Source organism: Mobula hypostoma (genome assembly GCF_963921235.1).
Source record: "Mobula hypostoma chromosome X1 unlocalized genomic scaffold, sMobHyp1.1 SUPER_X1_unloc_4, whole genome shotgun sequence".
Taxonomy (NCBI): domain Eukaryota; kingdom Metazoa; phylum Chordata; class Chondrichthyes; order Myliobatiformes; family Myliobatidae; genus Mobula; species Mobula hypostoma.
The window spans coordinates 64,887-81,645 of record NW_026948168.1 but is presented as its reverse complement, the minus strand read 5'-3'; the positions used below and the strand labels follow the sequence as shown (position 1 = coordinate 81,645).

The window sequence follows — 16,759 nt, the reverse complement described above, 5'->3', positions numbered from 1 at the left end:
AAGATGCAGAGTGGTGGGTGGTGGATGGGTTATGGGTTACCAGGGATGGTAGTGGAAGCAGGCAGTTTGGTGGAGTTTAACAGGCTGTTCGATATATGAATGGAATGGAGGGGGGTACTGTAGATGATACACAGGAGGAGGGAATTTACAATAAATTGGCATCAAGATCGACATAACATCATAGTCTGAATGGCCTGTCCAGTGCTGTACTGTAAGTTTGGACAGATACATGGATAAGAAAGATTAGAGGGATATGGGCCAAATGTGGGCAAATGGGATTGGTTTAGATGGGTATTTTGGATGCTGTAGACCAGCTGAAAAAAAAAATGGGCTGGAAAATGGCAGATGAAATTTAATGCAGACAAGTGTGAGGTTTTGCACTTCGGGTGGACCAACCAGGGAAAGACTTACACAGTGAGTGGTAGGGCTCTGAGGAATGTGGTAGAACAGGGGAGGTCTGGAAATACAGATCCATCATTCCTTGAAAATGGCATCACAGGTACACTGGGTGGTAAAGAAAGCTTTTGGCTCATTGGCCTTCATATATCGAAGTATTGAGTACGGGAGTTGGGATGTTATGTTGAAGTTGTGTAAGACGTTGGTGAGGCCTAATTTGGAATTCTGGTCACTTGCCTATGGGAAAGATATCAATAGATTGATAAAGAGCAAAGAAAATTTACAAGGATGTTACCGGGAAAGGTTGAATATGTTATACCGATATTCATTTGAGGGCAGGAGAATGAGGAGAGATCTTATGGAGGTATACAAAATTATGAGGAGTACAGATAGCATTAATGCAAGCAGGCTTTTCCTGTCGCGTTGGTTGAGGATAGAACTTGAGTTTAGGGTGAAAGGTGAAATATTTCAGGGAACTCGGGGAGGGGACTCTTCACTCAGAAGATGGTGAGAGTGTGAATGAGCTGCCAGTGGAAGTGGTGGATGCGGGTTGGATTTCAAAATTGAAGAGAAGTTTAGACAGGGATATACGGTGCGATACAGGTAGACAGACTAGGCAGAAGACCAGACTGGCACGGACAAAATGGGTTGAAGGGCCTATTTATGTGTCATCAGGGCAGTGAGAGGCTGTGGAGCAGGGCCGGGGCTGAAGGAGGTGGTGCTGTCCGTTGGAAAAGTCTGCCCTTGTAACTGAAAGCTCTGAAGTTCAGTGGCTCATTGCAGCGGCTGAGATCACCATCCATCGCAATGTGATTATAAAACGATTGAATCAGAGAAATCCTCCCAACTTCACCTTAAACCCGTGCAATCTCTTGTTCTGGGCCCCACCTCGGCTCTCTGAGCACCTCCAAAACATCTCCCCCCAACACCGGCCTTCTCTCTTCCACAGTGAATCTCACTGGCAAGTCGATCACTCTCCAATTCTGATTTCTAACTGCAAAGTGTTGTATAACGCCGGAGATTGCACACAATTGCATCATGTCTAAAGGGGTTTGCTCCTAGCCGGGTTCTGACTCACAGCGCTGTCAATCTGGTCTTTATGACCGGCCACTATTGGTTGAAGTGTGTTGAGCGGTGGCGCTGAGTGGAGTGACGGCGCCGTCAATCATCGTCCATATTACCGGTGAAATCTCAAGGACTACACGCAGACTTCATTCCAGCGTCTGGCATTCAACATGATCAACATGAAAAATCTGCTCTCTCCGTTGCAAACCAATCATTGCCAGTGTAATTCGCATCAACACAAAGCCACAGTAAGTTTGGGCCTTTTAATCAAGCTTTAAACGTATATATTTTGTTAAAAGTCTCAGTAACGTCATTTAATTCTCTTTGCTTGAACAATCAGTGTCACATAGCTAGGAACGGGCTCTCCGGCCCAACTGGTTGTGTCTGCCAAGATGCCGACCAGCTGTGTTCAGTTCTGGTCACCCTGTCATTAAAAAAGACGTGGGTTCGGTTTTGATCACCCTGTCATTAGGAAATGTGTGGTTAAACTAGAAAGAGTACAGAGAAAATTCACGAGGAATTTCTCACGCTCTTAAACTTTTCGATGATTTTAAGTTCCCTGGCCCCCACCGCTTTATTTTCACCATGGATGTCCAGTCTTTATATACTTTCATCCTCCATCAGGAAGGTCTCAAAGCTCTACGCTTCTTTTTGGATTCCAGACCGAATCAGTTCCCCTCTACCACCACTCTGCTCCGTCTAGCGGAATTAGTCCTTACTCTTAATAATTTCTCCTTTGGCTCCTCCCACTTCCTACAAACTAAAGGTGTAGCTATGGGCACCCGTATGGGTCCCAGCTATGCCTGCCTTTTTGTTGGCTTTGTGGAACAATCTATGTTCCGAACCTATTCTGGTATCTGTCCCCCACTTTTCCTTCGCTACATCGACGACTGCATTGGCGCTGCTTCCTGCACGCATGCAGAACTCGTTGACTTTATTAACTTTGCCTCCAACTTTCACCCTGCCCTCAAGTTTACCTGGTCCATTTCCGACACCTCCCTCCCCTTTCTAGATCTTTCTGTCTCTGTCTCTGGAGACAGCTTATCCACTGATGTCTACTATAAGCCTACTGACTCTCACAGCTATCTGGACTATTCCTCTTCTCATCCTGTCTCTTGCAAAAACGGCATCCCCTTCTCGCAATTCCTCCGTCTCCGCCGCATCTGCTCTCAGGATGAGGCTTTTCATTCTAGGACGAGGGAGATGTCTTCCTTTTTTAAAGAAAGGGGCTTCCCTTCCTCCACTATCAACTCTGCTCTTAAACGCATCTCCCCCATTTCACGTACATCTGCTCTCACTCCATCCTCCCACCACCCCACTAGGAATAGGGTTCCCCTGGTCCTCACCTATCACCCCACCAGCCTCCGGGTCCAACATATTATTCTCCGTAACTTCCGCCACCTCCAACGGGATCCCACCACTAAGCACATCTTTCCCTCCCCCCCCCCCTGCATTCCGCAGGGATCGCTCCCTACGCAACTCCCTTGTCCATTCGTCCCCCCCCCCCATCCCTCCCCACTGATCTCCCTCCTGGCACTTATCCGTGTAAGCGGAACAAGTGCTACACATGCCCTTACACTTCCTCCCTTACCACCATTCAGGGCCCCAAACAGTCCTTCCAGGTGAGGCAACACTTCACCTGTGAGTCGACTGGGGTGATATACTGCGTCCGGTGCTCCCAATATGGCCTTCTATATACTGGCGAGACCCGACGCAGACTGAGAGACCGCTTTGCTGAACACCTACGCTCTGTCCGCCAGAGAAGGCAGGATCTCCCAGTGGCCACACATTTTAATTCCACATCCCATTCCCATTCTGACATGTCTATCCACGGCCTCCTCTACTGTAAAGATGAAGCCACACTCAGGTTGGAGGAACAACACCTTATATTCCGTCTGGGTAGCCTCCAACCTGATGGCATGAAAATTGACTTCTCTAACTCCCGCTAATGCCCCACCTCCCTCTCGTACCCCATCCATTATTCATTATTTTTTATATTTTTTTTTAATTCTTTCTCTCACTCTCCTTTTTCTCCCTCTGTCCCTCTGACTATACCCCTTGCCCATCCTCTGGGTCCCCCCTCCCTTGTCTTTCTTCCCGGACCTCCTGTCCCATGATCCTCTCATATCCCTTTTGCCAATCAACTGTCCAGCTCTTGGCTCCATCCCTCCCCCTCCTGTCTTCTCCTATCATTTTGGATCTCCCCCTCCCCCTCCAACTTTCAAATCTCTTACTCACTCTTCCTTCAGTTAGTCCTGACGAAGGGTCTCGGCCTGAAACGTCGACTGTACCTCTTCCTAGAGATGCTGCCTGGCCTGCTGCGTTCACCAGCAACTTTGATGTATGTTGCTTGAATTTCCAGCATCTGCAGAATTCCTGTTGTTCATGAGGAATTCGCCAGGATTAGGGGGCCTGCGTAATAGGGCCGGGCTAGATCTTTATTTCTTTGGAGCGTAGCAGAATGAGGGGCGACCTTAACGAAATATTTAAAATTATGAGAGACACGTATGATGTGGATGGCAACAATCTTTTCCTTAGTTAGGGGAGTCCAAACCTAAGAGGCAGAGATTTAAGGTGAGAAGTGACATTTAAATGGGGCTTGAGGGGCAAATTTTTCACGCAAAGGGCGATGAGTATATGGAACGAGTTGCCGGAGGAAGTGGTTCAGGCAGGTACAAGATTATCATTCAAGACACATTTGGACAGGCACACGGAGGGGCTGAGCTTGGAGAGCTATGGGTGGAATGCAGGGAATTGGGCACCGTTCACAGACTAGTTTGGCTGAAAGTTTGTATCCATGCTGTGTTGTTCTTTGTCTTAGAAGATTTCTACCTAAATTGGTCCCATTGGCCCTTTAAACCTTTCCTATCCATGTACCCGTCCAAGTCCCTTTTAAATGTTGTTAATGTCCCTGCCTCAACTACCTCCTCTGGCAGCTCGTTCCAGACACAGATCACCCTCTGGGTAAACCTCTTGTCCACCTTCTGACACAAGACTTTCCCCAGGGTGGGAGACTACCTAGGGTGCATGGGTTTAAGGAGAAAGGGGTGAGATGCAAGAGGGGACGTGAGTGCTGAGTATGTGGTAGAGGTGGGTACAATTACATTTCAAAGGCATTAGGGAGGTCAAATGAAAGGAGAGAGTATACAACAAATGGTAGACTCCGCAATAGTGGTGAGGTACAAAGTAGGAGGATCTCGGTGTCCAGTCCCGTAGTTCACTGACAGTGGCTCGCAAGTGGATAAGGCGGTAAAGAAGGCAAATGGCTTGTTTACCTTCATTGGTAGGGGATGTTGAGTCTGAGAATCAGGAAGTCATGCTGCAGCTGTATGAAACTTTAGTCGGACTGCCTTTTGTATGCAACTCTGCTCATCCCATAAGGAAGGATGCGGAGAGGATGCAGAAGAGGTTCACCTGGATTAGAGAGCATGTTCTAGAAGGAGAGGTTGGATAAACTTGGGTTGTTTTCCCTGGAGCGGTGGAGGCTGAGGGGAGATCTGATAGAGGTTCTTAAAGTTATGAGAGGCACAGATAGAGTAGAGAGCCAGAATCTTTTCCACAGGTTAAAATGTCAAACACCAGAGGACATGCTTTTAAGTTTAGAGGGGGGAATTTAAAGACCATGCAAGATGCAGAGTGGTGGGTGGTGGATGGGTTATGGGTTACCAGGGATGGTAGTGGAAGCAGGCAGTTTGGTGGAGTTTAACAGGCTGTTCGATATATGAATGGAATGGAGGGGGGTACTGTAGATGATACACAGGAGGAGGGAATTTACAATAAATTGGCATCAAGATCGACATAACATCATAGTCTGAATGGCCTGTCCAGTGCTGTACTGTAAGTTTGGGCAGATACATGGATAAGAGAGATTAGAAGGATATGGGCGAAGCCTGGGCCATCTTCTGTGTCCTTCAGGTTCCCATTAAATCTCTCCCCTTTCACCTAATTCTGTGCCCTCTAGTTCTTGATTTCCCAACCCTGGGGAAAAGATTGCACATTCACCCCAGCTGTGCCCCTCATAGTTTTATACAGCTCCTTAAGATCATCCCCAGTCTCCTACACTCTAAAGAGTAATCAGTCAATCTGTGTGGATATGCTGAGAGGTGACAAATACTGTACAGCACAATATTAATTTGCAATGTTGATCTAGAACAGTGGCAATGAGAGTCGGTTGCTTCAGAATCCTCTGAGGAATATTTCAAATGATCATAAGACGTAGGAGCAGAATTAGGCCATTCGGCCCATCGAGTCTGCTCTGCCATTCTATCATGGCTGATTTATTATCCCTCTCAACCCCATTCTCCTGCCTTCTCTCTGTAACCTATGATGCCCTGACTAATCAAGAACCTCTGCTTTAAATATACCCAATGACTTGGCCTCCACAGCCTCCTGTGACAATGAATTCCACAGATTCATCACCCTCTGGCTAAATAAATTCCTCCTTATCTCTGTTCTAAAGAAATATTCATCTATTCTGAAGCTGTACCGATTGGCCCTAGACTCACCCACTATAGGAAACATCCTCTCAAATACACTCTGTTGAAGCCTTTCAATATGAGGTAGGCTTCGATGGGATTGCCCCCTCATGCAGTGAGGAAAGGCCCAGAGCTATCCAACACTGCTCATACATTAACCCTTTCATTCCCAGGATCATTCTCATGAACCTCCTTTGCACCCTCTCCAATGGCAGCTTATCTTTTCTTGAATATTGGGCCCAGAATGACACAAGGGTGTTGCTCGGACTGTTTTCTATGAAATGGAGGCTGAGGAGTGATCTTATAGAGGTTTATAAAACAGAGATCAGGTGGATGGTCACCGTCTTCTCACCACAGTAGTGGAGCCCAAAACCAGAAGGGAAAGTGTGAACGTAATCCGAGAGGCAACCTTTTCACCCAGAGGGTGGTCAATATATGGACGGAGCTGCCAGAGGAAGTGGTTGAGGCAGCAACATTGATAAGAAAGGTTTAGAGCGATATGGGCCAAACACAGGCATACAGGACGAGCTTAGATGGGAATCTTGGATGGCATGGACCATTTGGGATTAGGGGCCTGTTTCCATGCTATGTGACTCTGACTCCAGGCTGAGAAACTGTGGATCAACAGGCATGGTTTTGTGAGGCTGCCTACTGCTCAATTCTGTTGAGTGACCTCCACATGGGCGAGTGCATGGGGAAACATATCCCCTCTGCTGACCTTCTGTTCCCTCTCTCTTGTAGGTCTTGAGAAATCCACCGGCATGGGAACCAACAACATGACACAAGGTAGGGGCATGTGATGAAAACATGGGAATAATCTCAGAGACACCCTCCACTTGCCATGCACTCCACATCTGCCACATTACCTCTGCACTTTCTACAGGGCAGGAATGTGATGGAACACTCCCCACTTGCCCGGGTGGAGTTAGTCCATGTACTCAACATCCACCACATTACCTCTCCACCGTCTACAGGTCAGGAGTGTGATGGAACACTCCCTACTTCCCCGGGTGGAGTTAGTCCATGTACTACACATCCATCACATTACCTCTCCACCGTCTACAGGTCGGGAGTGTGATGGAACACTCCCCACTTTCCCAGGTGGAGTTAGTCCATGTACTCAACATCCACCACATTACCTCTCCACCGTCTACAGGTCAGGAGTGTGATGGAAAACTCTCCACTTGCCCGGGTGGAGTTAGTCCATGTACTCAACAATCACCACATTACCTCTCCACCGTCTACAGGTCAGGAGTGTGATGGAACACTCCCTACTTCCCCGGGTGGAGTTAGTCCATGTACTACACATCCATCACATTACCTCTCCACCGTCTACAGGTCGGGAGTGTGATGGAACACTCCCCACTTTCCCAGGTGGAGTTAGTCCATGTACTCAACATCCACCACATTACCTCTCCACCGTCTACAGGTCAGGAGTGTGATGGAAAACTCTCCACTTGCCCGGGTGGAGTTAGTCCATGTACTCAACAATCACCACATTACCTCTCCACCGTCTACAGGTCAGGAGTGTGATGGAACACTCCCTACTTCCCCGGGTGGAGTTAGTCCATGTACTCCATATCCACCCATTACCTCTCCACCGTCTACAGGTCAGGAGTGTGATGGAACACTCCCCACTTTCCCAGGTGGAGTTAGTCCATGTACTCCATATCCACCACATTACCTCTGCACTTTCTACAGGGCAGGAATGTGATGGAACACTCCCCACTTGCCCGGGTGGAGTTAGTCCATGTACTCAACATCCACCACATTACCTCTCCACCGTCTACAGGTCAGGAGTGTGATGGAAAACTCTCCACTTGCCCGGGTGGAGTTAGTCCATGTACTCAACAATCACCACATTACCTCTCCACCGTCTACAGGTCAGGAGTGTGATGGAACACTCCCTACTTCCCCGGGTGGAGTTAGTCCATGTACTCCACATCTACCACATTACCTCTCCACTGTCTACAGGTCAGGAGTGTGATGGAACACTCCCCACTTTCCCAGGTGGAGTTAGTCCATGTACTCCACATCTACCACATTACCTCTCCACTGTCTACAGGTCAGGAGTGTGATGGAACACTCCCCACTTGCCCGGGTGGAGTTAGTCCATGTACTCCATATCCACCCATTACCTCTCCACCGTCTACAGGTCAGGAGTGTGATGGAACACTCCCCACTTTCCCAGGTGGAGTTAGTCCATGTACTCAACATCCACCACATTACCTCTCCACTGTCTACAGGTCAGGAGTGTGATGGAACACTCCCCACTTGCCCGGGTGGAGTTAGTCCATGCACTCCATATCCACCCATTACCTCTCCACCGTCTACAGGTCAGGAGTGTGATGGAACACTCCCCACTTTCCCAGGTGGAGTTAGTCCATGTACTCCACATCCACCACATTACCTCTCCACCGTCTACAGGTCAGGAGTGTGATGGAACACTCCCCACTTTCCCAGGTGGAGTTAGTCCATGTACTCAACATCCACCACATTACTTCTCCACAGGTCAGGAGTGTGATGGAACACTCCCACCTTCCTGATACCTGTACATGATAGGAACGATATAGTTGCACGTATGGCAGGATGTGGACTCTTTCCCCCTCCTCTGCCCATTGTTACCCCCACACTTGACAGTCTGCATTATATTTTAAAAATTTTATTAGGGAGCTTAAAAGAAATCCTTAGGAGTCAGTGATCATAATATGACAGAACTCACCCTGTTGTTTACGAGGGAGAAGCTAACATCAGATGTATCAGCTTACAATGGAATAAAGTGAACTATAGAGACATGAGAGAGGAGCTGGGTAAAGTGGATTAGGGGGGACAATAATGGGGAAACTAGTAAAACAATGATGGCTAGAGTTTCTGGGAGCAATTTGCAAGGTGTAGGATAGACACATCCTAAAGTAGTACAGTGGATTCTGGTTAATTGGGCCATTGGTAATCAGGGCAGCTGCTTATTTGGGATAACTATTAAAGAACAAAAACAAATCAAGAAATTAGCCAGGATTCCCTTTGTTTATTTGGGACACTCCTGCTTATTGGGTCAGGAGCCTGTTGCCATACAGTTTCTAACTAGCGTCAGTAGCTTGCATCTGTGTGACCGTTAGACACTACACTGTCATTAGAATGAACAGTTTTTAAATGGCAGCAGTTGCATGTGTTTGTGTTCAAAAAGCAGTGATTTCTGTCACTGATCATTGGCGAGAAATAAGCAGCAAGACAATTCAAAACCGTTTTACTCACTGTGGTTTCAAGCATTTAAGCTTGGAGATGCCAGAAATGGCCGTGAGTGAAAATGAAATGATTTCACTTCAACAAGTTAGGAACTATGAAGAATTTGAAGGTATTGACAATCATCTTGAATGTTACAATGAAAATAAAGATTTGGAGGATGTGATCATTGAAAGCATTGTATGAAGGCAGTCCATTATCTGCGTGCTTTTGTTTATTTACAGTCAATCAACAGAACATTGCAGCATACGATGAATTCCTCTGTCAATAAACATGAAGAAATAAGTTTTATAGTAGTGTAGTAGTGTTGGAAGTGTTCTAATTTGTTCTGTATCTCATTTAAATACACAATTTATTACTCAGTTTCCATGAAACTTCAGCTCTGGGGGCAGCTGCTTAATTGGACCAAAATGTACTGGTCCTGATGTGTCTCAATTAACCAGAATCCACTGTATTCTAAAGTCAAATCAAAAGAGAGGGCATATATTATAGCAAAAATTAGTGGGAAGTTAGAGGATTGGGAATCTTAAAAATATCCAACAGAAGGCAACTAAAAAAACCATAAGGAGAGTAAAGATGAATGTTGAAGGTGAGCTAGCTAATAATATCAAAGAGGATACCATAGATTTTTCCAGATATATAAAGAGTAAAAGAACTGAGAATGGATATCGGACAGCTGGAAAATTATGCTGGAGAGGTAGTAATAGGGACAAAGAAACGGCAGAGGAACTCTTTCTTCACTGTGGAAGACACCAGCAGTATGCCAGAAGTCCGAGCATGTCAGGAGGCAGAAGTGAACGTAGTTGCAATTACTAAGGAGTAGGTGCTTGGGAAGCTGAACAGTCTAGTTAGATAAATCACTGGACAAGATAGTGTACACCCCTGGGTTCTGAAGAGGTAGCTGAAGAGATTGTGGGGCCATTAGTAATGATCTTTCAATAATCACCTAATTCTGGAATGGTTCCAGAGGACTGGAAAATTGTAAATGTCACTTCACTAAGAAGGGAAATTATAGGCCAGTTCGCCTGACTTCAGTCAACACACAAAAAAATGCTGGTGAACGCAGCAGGCCAGGCAGCATCTCTAGGAAGAGGTACAGTCGACGTTTCGGGCCGAGACCCTTCGTCAGGACTAACTGAAGGAAGAGTTAGTAAGAGATTTGAAAGTGGGAGGGGGAGGGGGAGATCCAAAATGATAGGAGAAGACAGGAAGGCAAGGATGGAGCCAAGAGCTGGACAGGTGATTGGCAAAAGGGATGTGAGGCTGGAGAAGGGAGAGGATCACGGGATGGGAGGCCTAGGGAGAAAGAAAGGGGGAGGGGAGCCCAGAGGAAGATGGGCAAGGACTTATAGTGAGAGGGACAGAGGGAGAAAAAAGAGAGAAAAAGGGAAAAAAAATAAAAATAATACCAAAAATAAATAAATAAATAAATAAAGAAGGGATGGGGTACGAGGGGAAGTAGGGCATTAATGGAAGTTAGAGAAGTCAATGTTCATGCCATCAGGTTGGAGGCTACCCAGACAGAATATAAGGTGTTGTTCCTCCAACCTGAGTGTGGCTTCATCTTTACAGTAGAGGAGGCCGTGGATAGACATGTCAGAATGGGAATGGGATGTGGAATTAAAATGTGTGGCCACTGGGAGATCCTCCTTTCTCTGGCGGACAAAGCGTAGGTGTTCAGCAAAGCGGTCTCCCAGTCTGCGTCGGGTCTCGCCAATATATAGAAGGCCACATCGGGAGCATCGGACGCAGTATATCACCCCAGCCGACTCACAGGTGAAGTGTCGCCTCACCTGGAAGGACTGTCTGGGGCCCTGAATGGTGGTAAGGGAGGAAGTGTAAGGGCATGTGTAGCACTTGTTCCACTTACAAGGATAAGTGCCAGGAGGGAGATCAGTGGGGAGGGATGGGGGGGACGAATGGACAAGGGAGTCGCGTAGGGAGTGATCCCTGTGGAAAGCAGGGGGGGAGATGTGCTTGGTGGTGGGATCCCGTTGGAGGTGGTGGAAGTTACGGAGTTGGTCATGGAGGCTGGTGGGGTGGTAGGTGAGGACAAGGGGAACCCTATTTCTGGTGGGGTAGCGGGAGGACGGGATGAGAGCAGATGTGCATGAAATGGGGGAGAGGCGTTTGAGAGCAGAGTTGATGGTGGAGGAAGGGAAGCCCCTTTCTTTAAAAAAAAAAGGACATTTCCTTCATTCTGGAATGAAAAGCCTCATCCTGAGAGCAGATGTGGCAGAGATGGAGGAATTGCGAGAAGGGGATGGCATTTTGGAAGATGTTGAAGTCCATTATTAAGAATGAGGCTTTGGGATACTTGGGGGCACATGATAAAATAAGCTGAAGGCAGCATTGTTTCCTTAAGGGAAATCTTGACAAATCTGTTGGAATCCTTTGAGGAAATAACAGGCAGGATAAACAAAGGAGAATTAGTGGATGTTGTTTACCTGGATTTTCAGAAGGCCTTTGACAAGGTGCCGCGCATGAGGCTGCTAAACAAGAGAAGAGCTCACAGGAAAGATACTAGTGTGGATTGAAGATTGGCTGCCTGGTAGGAGGCAAGGAGAACATTTTCTGGCTGGCTGCCGGTGACTGGTAGGTAGTGTGCCGCAGGGACTGATGTTGGGACTGCTTCTTTTCATGTCAAAAGTGCAAGGTCTTTGTATAAGATTCCCTAAAGGTTATATGTTTAAATTTAGAAAAAATCAGAAGTGACGTTTTTGATCCTTCGGTTAAACTTGAAGAGACTTGGAAACCATTTATTCAACATTTTCATATGATGTAATTTGACCTTTCCTGAATCCTTCTTATTAACTTAAAATATATGAATAGAGGAGCGGAGTTAACGACATTACTGAACATGTTCGATTTAAGATATTGGTCTAGCCTTGTTTTGTTCCGTTTGCTTTTTTTTTGGGGTTTAGTATTTAGATTTTTTTTGGTTTTTTGGGGGGTTTTCTTTGTATATTTTCTTTTTCTTTTTTTCTCTATGATTAATTATATCAAGAGTTTGGAAGTCTATTATACTTGTATTATTTGAAATCTTTTTTGTACACGCTTATCGACAATAAGATTATTCCAATCTCTCTGTATCAACATTGTTATTCTGTTTATAATTTTGGAAAATTAATAAAAAGATTTAAGAAGGAAAAGAAAGGTTAATTTGCAGGTTGAGTTGGTGGGGAGGAAGGTAAATGCAACGTTAGCATTCACTTCGAAAGGACTAGAATATAAAAGCAAGGATGTAATACCAAGGCTTTACACAGCACTGGCCTCCCTTGGAATACTGTCAGCCGTTTTGGGCCGCAAAGTATGTGCTGATATTGGAGAGGATCCAGGGGGAGACCACAAGAATGATTCTGGGAGCACATTTGATGGCTCTGGTGGCGGGGGAGGAGATATCTTATTGAAACCTATCAAATATTGAAAGGCCGAGGTAAAATGGATGTGGAGAGGATGTTTCCTATACTGGGGGAGTCAACACCATAGGGTAGAACCTCAGAACAGAGGGACATCTATTTAGTACAGTGATGAGGAGGAATTTCTTTAGCCAGACAGTGGTGAATCTGTGGAATTCATTGCCACAGTCAGCTGTGGAGACCAAGTCATTTGGGTGTATTTAAAACTGAGCTCGATAGGTAAGCGAGTCAAAAGTTGTGGGGTGGAAGCGAGAGAATAGGGTTGAGAAGGATAATAAATTAACCACAATGGAATAGCAGGCAGACACAGTGGACTGAATAGCTTTATTCTGTTCGTATTCCTCCCTCCCCTCCAGACACTGGTGATCTACTGCTGACGACAGTGATGGAGGTACCTCCGTCCCCTCCTGCACTGCTGTGGGGGCTGGACCTGGAGAGCTGGCTGGAGGACATCGAGAGCACCCTGGTCCTCTCCCCCATTCTGGAGGACCTCAAGTGCGGGGGATCAGAACTGCCCCTCCTCCTTGACCTGGACAGTGTCTTGTGTCCCACGGGTGAGGAGCCCAGAGACAGCGGCGGGGGCCCAGGAGAGGGACAGGCACAGGTGAGCTAACCGAAACTGCCCCACCTGCAGTCAGACTCCTGCAACCCACTCCAGTCTGGATCCCACCTACTCCACCCCCCCCCCGACACTTTAGAAACTCAGATTTCCCAACCCTTTGCTGCTCCAATTCTTGGTCTCCTCTTTCTCCCCTACACCCCACTTCATCACTGTGACCCCCCCTCCCTCCACTACACTCCCCCCTATCTCTGTGACCCCTCCCCCCCATCTCTGTCTCTAACTCCATTCTCCATTAATGAGACTGGATACCGTATTCTGTCAGCTTCGGGAGAATGAGAGGAGTTCTAATCGAAGTGTACGGGGCTTATTGGGGGTGGGTGTTTCCCCTGGGCTGTGGAGTCATAGGACCAGGGGTCCTGGTCTCAGAAGAAAGGGACAGAGATAGGGAGCAACTTCCTCCTTCAGAGGTGGTTGGGAGGCAGGAGAAACTCTGAAACTCCCTTTGCAAGGAAGCTTGGTGGTTGGGGAGGTGGTGGAGGGAATGTGGGATTGGTGTGGGGTAGGGGGTAAGGGGAAGGGGGTAGATAGTATGATAAGAGGGGAAGAATGGTTTCTTTTTACTCGCATAGCTCACACATCCCCTACTGTTCGCTTCCCGCAGCTGGAGTTCCCAGTTTTGCAACGCCTGGAAAAAGGAGACAATGTGAGAGAGGTCGTGGAGAGGGGGGAGCCCAGCCTGGAGATGCCCGACCCATTGCCACCCCCTCCCCAAACCCACACCGTGCAGGGCGGGCCAGCGGGGAGCAGAGGGCTGAAACGGCGGAGGGGGACGGAGCAGCTGCTTGAGGAGCTGGCCCAGGAGAACCAGAGATTGAGGGCCCGGGTGGAGGAGTTATCTGTACAGGTCCAGCAGACGAGGGAGCTCCTCATCCATAGGGTTGTGGGTGGCAGATGAGGGTGGAGTGACTGTGTGGGGGGGGGGGTCGGGGATAGCACAGAGATGGGGAGGGAAGGGGTCACTGAGCTGGGGAGGAATGTAGGGGGAGAGGGATTCATGTAGACGGGGAGGGGGGTCATAGAAACAGGAGGGGTGTAGGGGATGGGGGGGTCACAGAGATGGGGAGGGAAGGTGTGCAGGAAAGGAAGGGGTCAGAAACAGGGAGGGAGGGTTCACGAAGATGGGGAGGAATGTAGTGGGGGGGTCACAGAGACAGGGCGGGAGGGAGGTGGAAGAGACGGGGAAAGTCACAGAGAATGCCCTCTGTAGAGTGGTCAAACACTTTGGGCCAGTGACTGAAGGGATTGGGGGGCAAGTATGGGGATGAAGTGGGGGAAATATTCTCCTCTCCCCACAGAGGAAAGTGAGGGTCTACAGCTTGGAGACAATGTATGAATGGCCTCCCATCACCATGCAGTTTTGGGGAATTCCTTTTTTCACCGTCTACAGGTCAGGAGTGTGATGGAACTTGCCAGAAGCCTACCACTACCCAGGACAAAGAAGCCAACTCAATTGGTTCAGAGGTCACAGATACCATTAACATTAAATTCCCTGTTAATTAATGGTAACCTCTGTACTGGTGAGGATAACTGCACACAGGCTCTTACTCTTTGACCTTTTACTGTTCCAAAAATTAGTTAAAACTTGTTAGTTACTAATGAAAAAATAAATTGCTATTAGTCATTGCCTTTTTAACCAATAAAAAACATGCTTCTCACTGATAGTTGATTGTGACTTATTTACTCTGAACTAGTAACACCACTGTTTGTGGTAACAAGTCCTCTATTGACTGTGTATGTGCAGTCAGTTCTCCGGTAATAATTTGTGCTCGAGACATGCTCCGCTCTGTTGGAACGCAGCAGGACGGGCAGTCAACATTTTTGATTGAGACCCTTCATCTGGACTGGAAAGAGGGGAAAGGGTGGAGCAAATCTGGCAAGTGATCGGTAGATCCAGTTTTTTTTGGGCGGGGGTGGAAACACAGGTGGGGGGGGTGAGTGTGGTGATGGATGGGGGAAGGGAAAGAGAAGGAGTGATGGGAAATAATGAAGGGATAAGGGAAAACAAAGTGGGGAGGGGGTGGATACTGGAAGTCAGAGAAGTGGATGTTCATGCCGTCACGTTGGAGAATGCCCACGTGGAATACGAGGTGCTCTTCTCAACATAGGTCAGTGACAATAGACCTGCTTCTGTCCTCTCCCATACCTCAACTGCCTAAGTCCCCATCCCCTCTCGCCCCACCACTAGATAAACCAGCTATCTCCCCTCTTTCCTCCCAGGTGAAGGGAGTCTACCTGAAACGTTGACTGTCCATCTCCCTCCCACTGATGCTGCCTGACCTGCTGAGTCCTCCGAGCAGTTTGTGTGTTGCTCCACCATCTCTGGCCTTTGTGTCCATGATTAGTGAATGTTGATTAATTGGGTAGCCAGAGAAAAAAGAGACGAGCTGCTGGAGGAACTCAGCAGGTCAGGCAGCACCAGTGGAGTGTATTACTCCGTCAGCTTGTGTGTTACCCAAGATAACAATATCTACTGTCTCTTTTGTCTCTGCTGAAGAAAGCTCACCAATATCTACTTCCTCAAGAGGCTAAACAAATTCAGCATGTCCCTGTTGATCCTCACCAATGTTTATCGATGCACCATAGAAAGCATCCTACCTGGATGCATCATGGCTTGATAAGACAACCGCTCTGCCTGTGGCCACAAGAGACCGCAGAGAGTTGTGGACACAGCTCAGCACATCACAGAAACCAGCCTCCCCTCCATGGACTGTCTACACTTCTCACTGCCTCAGCAAAACAGCCAGAATAATCAAAGACCTTACACACCCTGGACATTCTCTCTTCCCCCCCTCTCCCATCGGGCAGAAGGTACAAAACGCTGAAAACACACACCACCATGCTGAAGGACAGCTTCTACCCTGCCACTCTAAGACTATTAAATGGTGCCCTTGTACGAGAAGATGGACTTGACCTCACAATCTACTTGTCCTGGTTCTTGTACCTTATTGTCTGCCTACACTGCACTTTCTGTGTAACTGCGACACTTTATTCTGCATTCTGTTATTGTATTATCTTGTTCTACCTCAACGCACTGTGTAATGTGTAAGACAAGCTTTTCACTGTGACAATAACATACCAATTATTGGACACCAACAAAAAGAATCATTCTTCAACCAATCATGTGTAGTTCACTTGCAATAATTAGTTTTTGGCATTGATTAACAGTTAACTGGTTACAGATTATTAATCAATCATTAAATACTTGGATAGATCAGGTGCCTATTTACCAATGTACATGGTGCTCAGTCTACTGATGGTGATGAAGGAGGAGGGATTATCAACTGCGAGCAGGCAGAGGCATAGTTTAAATTCGTGACAGGGTTGGCACAGACATGGTGGGCCAAAGCGCCTGTTCCTGTATTGTGTAACCTTAGAGGGGAGATGGGGGAGGCAGAGGGTGAGGTGAGGCAAGAGTGGGGGCAAGGTGGGGAGCCAGTGGGAGGAGGGGTGGGGACAGGGTCTGAGGGAGATGGGTTTGGGAGAAGGGGGTTTAGGGACCAGGGGAGAGGTAGAGTGCAGAACTGGACAGACACAGGAGAGAA

The 16,759-nt window shown here is 47.5% G+C and overlaps 1 protein-coding gene across 2 annotated transcripts; it reads left to right on the top strand.

Annotated features, from left to right (window-relative positions):
- The first annotated feature begins 1,059 nt into the window (after window positions 1-1,059).
- Window positions 1,060-14,112, top strand: ddit3 (DNA-damage-inducible transcript 3). Of its 2 annotated transcripts, XM_063039270.1 has the most exons (4): window positions 1,060-1,709; window positions 6,678-6,722; window positions 12,952-13,199; window positions 13,819-14,112. In XM_063039270.1, exons 2-4 carry the CDS (start codon window positions 6,698-6,700, stop codon window positions 14,110-14,112), a joined length of 567 nt encoding a protein of 188 aa, XP_062895340.1. In that variant the 5' UTR covers window positions 1,060-1,709; window positions 6,678-6,697. The 2 variants fall into 2 exon arrangements, with proteins under 2 accessions (XP_062895340.1, XP_062895341.1); XM_063039271.1 differs by lacking the exon at window positions 6,678-6,722 and having other exon boundaries at window positions 1,062-1,709.
- Window positions 14,113-16,759: the final 2,647 nt, after the last annotated feature.